The sequence below is a fragment of the Aphelocoma coerulescens genome, chromosome 1 (assembly GCF_041296385.1).
Source record: "Aphelocoma coerulescens isolate FSJ_1873_10779 chromosome 1, UR_Acoe_1.0, whole genome shotgun sequence".
In the NCBI taxonomy this organism is placed as follows: Eukaryota; Metazoa; Chordata; class Aves; order Passeriformes; family Corvidae; genus Aphelocoma; species Aphelocoma coerulescens.
In genome coordinates, this window is record NC_091013.1 from 60,057,421 (window position 1) to 60,067,398 (window position 9,978).

A 9,978-nucleotide genomic window follows, 5' to 3' on the forward strand; every position below is an offset into this window, starting at 1 on the left:
TTTTACCTATTGGAAAATTTTAATACTAGTGTCAAAATGTCTTTTCTCCATACACACAGGTACTCCTCAGGTTTGAAGAAGTATCTGAAGATCTCTGCCATGCAACACATATGTTTTCTTCAGAAAGAAAAACAAACCAACCCCCCCCCAAAAAAAAATCCCATAAACATCCACTTTTTGTATGCAGAATGAGTGCCTTGCATGGCAAAACCTAAAACTAATTAAACTTGGCATTTTGAACTTTTGTAGAAACAGCAAAAAGAAAGGAAAATTAAGCATGATCTTTAAAAACATATATGTAATTATTAGCTGGTATGTTAATGCTTCCTAGGGAGGAAGGTAGTGAAGAGAAAGAAAAAAATGCTGTGGAAAAAAGACAAAAAAATACCATATTTTTTAAAAACAAAATCCCAACTGGTTTACACCCAGATGTTGTGACTTGGGGGGAATTTTTTATAACAACAATTTTGTCTTATCAGAGAAAACAGATTGTATCTATGCTTTCTTAATACCAAGTAATATTTGTGAATATTTCACACATACCTATTGATAATTTTCCATGTAACAATACTTGCTGAGCTTTAACAATAATTCTGTATTATTCAGTTTCAAAAATATATAAAACGTGGTAACATACGGTCAGCAATTTGTTCAGTGGAGTACTGATTTCTTTTCAGCTGTACACATGATTATTCTGGGTTAACCATTGGACTTGATCATCCTAAAGGTATTTCCCAACCTAAACCATTCTATGATTCTGTGTTACAATTCACATATTAGTTACAAAAACATCTAAATTCCAGTCTCCTCAATTGTTTATAAAGATGCTGTAAGAAAAAACATCACAAAAACCTCAAATCTTAAAATGAAGTGCCCAATCATATTACTCGTAGCTTCATTCCATAGAGGTCTTAGTCACAATTCACTCTTGAACCACTAAAATCATTATGAAGTAAAAATTATGCTATTGACTGAATTATGAGTAAAAACAGGCCTTTTCATCAACATGGGTAAGGATAATAGAGACCTGACAAAATAAGTTGTTGAAAGATAACTCTTCAAAGGATTTATCAGTCACTGACATTGCACTGTTAAGCCCAAATTTGTAGGGATCTTCCTAAGTTTAGGCAGTGACAGTGAACACAAAGATGTAGAAAGTTCAGACAACTTTAAGAGCAGCTGAGACCTGTGACAGTCAATCTTGCATAACTTGTTTCATGCTTTTATAAAACAACAAGTTCTACATAGACATTATTATTCTTAATTTTGTGTTAACAAGAATTCCTGTTCTAGAAAGACTGTTTTTCATAATATCTATATTCCACTTTAGACTGTTAAATTCTTTTTCTCTGTTATTTTTATTCTTCTCTATTACAGCACGTCATCTTGGAAAGTTCTTTAGATTTCATATGGACCTGTATATCAAGAATGATCCTTTTTAAATAATAGTGCTATAAATATCACCAGCAAGGAACTCAACATCAAGATCAGAAAAGATGTAACACAAAAAAGGAGTTCAATTCTGCTTCCTCTGTCTATTTCAGCAGCCAGTGCAGATGCCACAGTGAGTGGTGTGTTGCCAGATCTGATCCTAAAATATATGTGTTTTGTGTCAGAGTGCAGTGCATCTTAACAAAAAAAAAAAAAATAAAGCTTCATGGAAGGAGAGAAAAGGTTTTGTCCCGAAATTCTTGCATAGAATCCATCTCTGGGATGGATTTCATCCAGTGAATAAAACTAAAGCTGTAGAACAATGTAACACAAAACCAGACTGCACAAGAAACTGCAGACTGTATTTACACAATGCAAGTATTCAAAGGAGTTATTTTGCAAGACATCTAGCCTTGTAAAACACTGTTAAAGCTACCATAATGAAACCTAGGCAGGTAGTTCAAAAGTTTCATCTCACAATTTAGTGTCTTTAGATACAGCCCTTAAATATACAGCTGTGAATCTCTGGAGTATATAGAGTACAAACCTGCAAACTTGCAAATGTTTAGAACAGCTCTAGTATCCTCTTGATGCAAAATGTTACCTTGTACTATTTCTAGTGAGAAGAGAGAATAATATTCCTCATTTGAATTAGGAGATATAAAAAATAAAAAATTTGTGTCTCTGGTTTCAGATAGGAATTTCAATCACTGAGGATGAGTGAAACTTCTGTGACAAAAGCTGCTTCTCTATATGCAGCACCTGCAGGTTTCTTTTTGCAATCTTGAAATTTCTGAGCAGAAGTTTCTCAAAGTATGAAATAGCATATTTAAAGATAGAGCAGCACTAATATGGTTCATGTTTTTTTTATTTCCTTTGAAGATTCTATCTTCTTAGGTACTACTAGACGCCTGGTGATGAAGCTGCACTGGGACTCGACATTAATCTATTGACATGTCATAAACATCATGTGCCTCAAGTATGAAGACTGATCTGTACTTTATCTTAAAATGCTGCAGGAGTGTGTGGTACAGCAGTTACAGCAATTGCCAGCTTGAGAGCTTCTTTCAGCACAGTCATTCATTTTTAGCTGCTGTTTAACAAAAGCTGTGACCACCGCTTTTTTTATTCACACCCACCTTATTCCTGATATATTCACAAAACTCCCCAAGTTGCAGCACAAGTATAGCAATAAACAGTCTCTAGGATGATCAACACTACTTGCATATTGTAGATAGTTTTCTACACTACTGTTATGTCACTTTGAGGAACCTATTTCTGGAACCTACTTGTGTACAGAAAATATTTGTTTTCCTTTATCCATCCACTCTTACCTATTGGAAACCTGCAAGAAGGAGTTGTGACTTGTTCACACAGGGAAAGGCAAACTGATTAACTCAGAATTTGGGTAGGAGAGATACAGATGTGTATGTTTGTACATTTTTTTTTCCTGATGACTGCACTTCAAAATAAAGCAAAATTCTCTTTCTTTTATTCAGGTGAGTAGGTCACCAGTATGAGATGAACAGAATTTTCCCAGTAGTCTTTAAGGTCTAGAGTGAACAGAAATCTTCTTTCAGCCATGTCGAGTTTCCATTTTCTCCTGCTTTCCTTGTCCCCAATAAAAATTAATAGTTTGGACCTTAAGTGATTCACAGGTCACATGGAATTTTGACTCTGGTGATGAGAATTGTACAGCACTGCCCTATATTCAAATATCTTTAACAGACTTTTGTTTGAAACCATTGTTTCTAAAGTATGTTTAGAAAATGATGGCTGAAGTTAAGAATAATCAAATGTACTAAAGTGTAGATGTGTAACTTCTCAGTATGTTACTAAACACTGTTCTTAATACACATCAATCTCAGGTGCACATCAAATCACAAATGGTCAATTTTCAGAGGTCTTAAGCACTTTCGAGTCTCTTGCACCAATAAAAGCTGGTTATACAGCATCCTTGTCTGTCCAGCCAAAATTTTATGCATATATGTATGTATGCAGGTTTAAATTATTTAATTTTTATGGTACTGAAGAAGCTCATTGATTCATATATAAGTAACACATGCAACTGTGGTACATAGGTGGATGCTACAAAGTAGTGAACAAACACACAAGTTGTCAAATTGTGTGATTAGCATGTAACAGAAGTCACTTAAAGAGAGGCAAGATTACACCACTCTTACCGATATCAGGAAGTATTTCATTCAACTGCTGATCCTTTTGGGTCAGTCTGAAACCCCTAGTCACTAAATAACACTTTACTCCACAGGCATTTGTTGATGTAAATTGGGCTATCTGTAGAGTAAAACACTATTCATGAGAAATAAGGGAATCATAAGGCCCATTGACTTCACTAGGTCTTACTAATAAGAAAAAGGAAAAAAAAATATTATGCACTCCTGATAAGAGTGAGAAAATTTGGTTCTTTCTGAGAAAGAAATTATTTATTTACTATTAAATATTTATAGAATAAATTGGACATACTAAGTGATAATATAATATTTAGTATATATATATCTCCATAGATATATAATATGTACATATATGTATATATATATATATAAAGTTTTAATAACATGTTCCTGTTAGAGAATTGGGCCATTAAACAGTTGCTGAGAAAATGAGAATGAAGAAATGCAGTTCCATTGTATGAATTACATAGTATGAGATTATCAAGTTTCAAAAATATATCTCTAAAAACTAATGGGAACGTTTGTTAGAGAACCCTTGCACAGTTGTTTACCTCCCCCATACTGAGCTAATGAAGAAAACTGCTTAACTGGATTGACTAACTAAAAGAGACGACAAAGCAGCTGGATTTTGTTTCTTTTTTTTTTGCCATTGCCTACACCTTTGATTCCTAACTGTGTAATTTACATATGCAGACACAGGTTTCTTGGAGTGATTAAGGATATAGTAGATCCAGAGAGAGGGTTGATCTTTTATTATTTCTCCTTAAGTCTGCAGTTTAAATTTTACATGAGGCAGAAGTACAGGACCAGACATAAAGTAGTGCCTACATTCTAAATGCAAATTTTATATAAAATTTACTCCAGGGATGTGGAGATGGAGAATACAAAATGTATTTTAGTAATGCAAAAGTACAGTGAAGAGGATCAATTTTCCCCTCTAGCTACTTTAAATCTGAGCCTTTTCTGAATAGAAACTAACTACACTGTTTCATACTGTGTCTGTTTTGGCACTACAACTACAAAATATAGTATAAATAATTCTGTTTGAACAGGTTAGTTAGGTAAAACTGAATGTTTTCTAATCTGCTGACTAGACCATCCAAACATCCGAAACACTCTGTGTAGATATTGAGGGAAAACAAAACCAGTATTAGATATACCAGTATGTGTTATGAGGAGTTTCAGTTAACATTTTCCATAGCTGTCATAATGAAAAACTCTTATAGAAACCACAACACACTTCTTTAAGGGAGGAAATTCCTCTTTTAGCTTTATATAGATTTCAGGAAAAAAAAATCATGATTGATCTTATACACTGAACACTGTAAAAAAGAAGGAATCATATTTTCAATAGGGCTTTTACACTACAATCGAAACTTTACTATTCAGTAGCATCAATACATTAATTAATTGCTTTATATAGACATTACATGGTTGTAGGAAAGTATAATTTTCTGTCTTTTAGTAACTATTACACTTGTCAGTAGGAAAAAAATGTGGAGTTTTTTTTTTAGCTTTCTGACAACTCCATTTTACAGTAAAAAAAAAAAGTTGACATTACTTAAACAAGTGCCATGGAAAGTTATTTGTTTTTTAAAGCATGAATAATAAATCAAATTATCTCTGGTTGTGCCCTAACCTAAACTCTTTCCTAAAGTGTCACTTTTTGTTAAAATCAATTTCAGATTTTAAGTATTGCTCCACTCACCTAATTGATAGCAACACAAATTCATGATAGGCATAAAATGAAATTGTTTCTGTGACACAACTCAATAGTCGCTTGAGGATTAGTTTGCTGTGACCTTGTACAGGCAGTCTTTTTTTTCTTTTTTTTTTTTCTTTTTTTTCTTTTCCCCAGTTTTAAATGTTCCATTTACAGGTCATCGGTTACTTGAATTTTGGCTCTTTAAACTGCCAATTACCAATGGCCATTTCTACTCAGTTTAAAATATTAGACACAGCTGGCAATTAGAACATTTGGTGTTCACAGATCACAGGGTATGATAACTCCAAGGTATTATGAATCTTCTTTAGGTACATCAAGTGACTACAGTGCAACTTCTTTCCCACTAGCTGCGTACACAAAATGAGTCTGTGTCACTTCTGATACACTCAGCTCATTCCCCTATGACTCAGAACAGCATATTAGGAGAACCATGGGATAAAACAGATATGACATTTCAAATATATTTAATAGTCATTATCCAGAGCCTGCTTTCAATTTGAACGTTAAAAATCACTTTGGAACATACCTGTAGTGTTTGAACATTAAGCTGCATTAATCATGAAGTAATACTTTAAATTAAATCAACTGGAGCCAATTTCTGCCCTCACCTTCACTCTGCAAGTTCACTGCTCTGAAATAAATCTTCTGAGTTTGGACTTTAAACCACCTGCTAAAAATTAAGTCATTCTTTGATTAGTACCCTATATCCAATGGTCCAAATTCTGCCATTTCTCACATTCACAAAAGTCAGTAGAGGACAGTGTGGATATAACTGGCAGCAGAATGCAGCCCAGCTGTAATTTCTAAATGAGCTTCGGTAGAAGACAGAGTGTGTAAGTCTTTCACTATAAAGCAATTAACAATGTAGACTCAGGCTACTGGAAATCTGACTAGTTGTTTTTCTAGTTTATGACAGAATGTGAGTTTTGTTAACATTTGGGGGTAGGAGGGAATCACCACATACATTTTCTCTCTATTCAACTAAGCAGAATTTTCAGCACTGAAAGTTTAGTTGTTTATGGGGAGAGGAGGAGGCAATGGGGCCCCAGTGATAACTGTCAAAAAAATATGTTTATGGATATATATTCTAAAGAAGGGAATTAAAAAAATTTAAAACATACATCTTGGAAAGATAGCTCATACTTATATACAAGATTGGAGGGCTATAATACACTGTTGCAATAGATGTCCTCAGTGTGCAGTTTCTTCCCTGTCCTGTTAGTTACTGCAGGTGATATGACCGCTTTAGAAATGCCCTCCCTCTTCTCCACCCCAAACCAAAGAGAAGTGAAACCTGTGGAAGTGCCCACCTCTGTCTGCCAGTCTTCTGGGGAAATACCCCAGCATGCCTCAAATGTGCTAAACTCCTGCCCACACTCTCACATGCACCTCTTTGGCACTGCCATAACTCTGTCTGTGTTTCAATGGGCATTTTCTTTTGAATCACACGGGAAACATCAACGTGACAGCAGAACCAGACCCACCAGATATGGTCTGGTTCCACTTTCATTAAGTCCACCTCTCTTTAGTGACTTGTATTGGTCCCTTCAGTAGTGCCTTACAGCAGATTTCACTGCAGACAAAAGGGAAAGTTAAACCAGTGTCTAAAGTGAGGTCCAGGGTATTCTAAAAGTCTCCTACCTGAATTATGGACATCCGGCTCGGGGGAGCCTCGCTGGCGTTAGTCCCTTGCCCTGTGAAGCTGGTGTGGCAGCCCACATGTCCCTGGGGTACAGTCAGGTTGTTGGAGGCGGGCTTCAAGTACATCACCTCAGACCTGGGAGAGCTGAGGGGCAGGCGGGTCTGGTAGTCAAAGTACATGGGTGAGGTGGCCAGAGATGGGCTGCTCACCACGTTCATGACATTGAGGGGACCCCGGCTGTCCTCGCCCTCACTGGGCACCAGCATAATGTCATTCTTGCTGATCTTCTTCTTCTTGCCCTTGCCCCCTCCACTGCCACTGCCTCCTCCTCCCCCGCCACTGCCTCCCCCTCCTCCCAGCTGAGGGTGGCTATACTCGGCAATGCGACAATTATAGGTGCGGATCTCCTTGTTCTCTCGCTTGCACTTCACAGCAATAGTGATCATGGCAGCCAGCAAGATGATGGAGACAGTGCTCAGTGTCACAATCAGTGGCAGCGACAAGTCCCAGTGTGGCCGCCGATGCTGCTCGCCATTCACCTGTGGCTCGCCAGCCTCGGGCAGGGGCCCCGCCAAGGCCCTGACTATGAGCTTGGCCACTGCAGAGAGGCTGGGCTTGCCATGGTCACTGACTTTTACCACCAGTTCAGCCACAGGGCTGAGCTCCTCCCAGTAGGGGTGCAAGGTGCGTATCTCACCGCTAGTGGGGTCCATCTCAAAGAGGTGCTCCTCATTGCCTTCCACAATCTCATATGTGAGGCGCCCACTCTCCCCAAAGTCACTGTCCAGGGCACGGACGGTGCCCACGGGGTAGCCCACCCCAGCATTGCGTGGCACCTGCAGCTCAGCAGTGTCATTGATGAGGGCAGGCAGGACGATGAGGGGAGCGTTATCGTTGACGTCGAGCACAGTGACGCGCACTGTGGCATTGCTTTCACGGTGGGGTGAACCCGAGTCTTTGGCCAGCACGCGGAACTCAAAGTGCTTTGTCTGCTCGTAATTGAAGCTCCTCAGGGCATAGATAGCACCATTTGTGGGGTTGACAGAGACATAGGTGTAGATAGAGACATCTCCTACGTGCCCAGGCAGAATGGAGTAAGACACTGTCCCATTTTGGCCCAGGTCAGGGTCCTGGGCCAAGACTGAGCCCAAGTACTCTCCAGGGATATTGTTCTCAGGCACCTGTAACACATAAAGATTCTTGCTGAAGCGGGGTGGGTTGTCGTTCTCGTCAAGGATCCGGACAGAAAATGACTTGGTGGAGTTAAGTGGGGGATTGCCCCCATCACGTGCCACAATGGTCACATTGTACTCGTCCTGTGCCTCACGGTCCAGGGGTCGGTCAGTGACCACAGTGTAGAAGTTGTCATAGTTCTCCTCCAGGGTGAAAGGAACGGCACCGGGCCCGCCGCCACCGCCCAGCACCCGACATTGGAGCTGCCCGTTCTTGCCTGAGTCACGGTCGGTGACCCGCACCAGGGCAATGACAGTGCCTGGTGGGGCGGCCTCGCTCAGAGCTCCCTGGCGAACAGAGACAAAGCCAATGGTGGGAGCATTGTCATTGCGGTCGATGAGGCGTACAGTGACCTTGCAGTGAGCAGGGATGGGATTGGGCCCCAGGTCCCGAGCTTGGACATCAATCTCAATGAGGCCACTCTCCTCATAGTCCAGGTTGCCCTTGACACGGATGAGGCCGCTCTGTGGGTCAATGCTAAACAGGTCACGGACGCGCTCAGGTGCATAGCCACTGAAGGAGTAGAGCACCTCTCCGTTGGTACCCTCATCAGCATCAGTGGCATTGAGGTCGATGACAGCAGTGCCTAGTGGTGCATTCTCTGGCAGCTCTACCACATAGGAGGCTGCCTCAAAGATGGGGCTGTTGTCATTGGAGTCAATGAGGCGCACATTGATCTGCACCGTGCCTGAGCGTGGTGGGTCGCCGCCATCCAGTGCCGTCAGCACCAGGGTGTGGTGACTCTGCTCCTCACGGTCTAATGGCTTCTGGATGACCAGCTCCGGAAACTTCGTGCCGTCACCACGGGACTTCACATCGAGGGAGAAGAGGCCGTAGTCATCACGAGTGAGCAGGTAGGTGCGCAGACCATTGTCCCCAGCGTCTGGGTCGTGGGCGCTGGTGAGGGGGAAGCGGGTGCCTGGTGCAGCATTTTCAGAGATGTCCATGTCCACTTGGTCAGAGGGGAATGATGGTGCATTGTCGTTCAGGTCCTGAATCTCCACTTTGATCATGCAGATCTCCTGGTCGTTGGCAAACACCTCGAGGGACAGCTGGCACTTGGTGCTGCGCCGGCACAGCGCCTCACGGTCAATGCGCTGCTTGGTGTAGAGCAGCCCGCTCTCCCCGTCCACGTCCAAGAGGTGCGGGGCTGAATTCTCCAGCACCCGGAAGGTGGACTTGGGGCCGCGGCCGCCGCCGGGGCCGCCACCGGGAACGCCACGCTCCGCGGGCAGCATCCCGCCTCCCGCCGCGCCTGCCGCCAGCCGCGCATCGCGCCCGATGTTCCCGATGACCGTGCCCGCTCCCTGCTCCTCCGGCACCGAGTAATTCAGGTTCTTCAGCGACAGGGCGGGAGCCCAGAGGAAGAAGAAGCAACAAATGGAAAGGTACATCCCCGAGCAGGGGTGGGGGCGGCAGGAGTAGCAGCGGCGACCAGGGTTGTCCCCGTCTTCTTTGCCTCCTGCTCTGGGGGTGCTCTTCCTCCTCTGACGGCTGTTTTTTCCCTTCCTTTTTGGTTTTGATTTTTTTTTCCTTCTCTTTCCCCACCCCTATATTTCAAGTTCCTGAACCTGTTGCTCTAAAACATCTGCAGAGACACAGGATGAGAGGCAGCAAATAGACCATGTAGCTCAGAGGGAGGGAGCAATCGGGGGGGTCTGGGGGAGGGGAGGGAGCAGCTTCAGCAGCGTTTCAGCAAGAGCTTGCCGTGCTTGCAGTCCCCTCGCAGTTGACTTCGTCTGTCCAACTTCGGC

The 9,978-nt window shown here is 42.0% G+C and overlaps 1 protein-coding gene across 3 annotated transcripts in view; it reads right to left on the reverse strand.

Annotated features, from left to right (window-relative positions):
* The window catches only part of PCDH17 (protocadherin 17), an 87,334-nt gene extending 77,716 nt beyond the window's left edge, over positions 1–9,618 (reverse strand). For all 3 annotated transcript variants that reach the window (XM_069009519.1, XM_069009511.1, XM_069009530.1), the window contains exon 1: positions 6,991–9,618. In XM_069009519.1, the coding sequence (XP_068865620.1) occupies positions 6,991–9,618 (2,628 nt within the window). The remainder of the gene's footprint in view (positions 1–6,990) is intronic.
* Between the last annotated feature and the right edge of the window lie 360 nt (positions 9,619–9,978).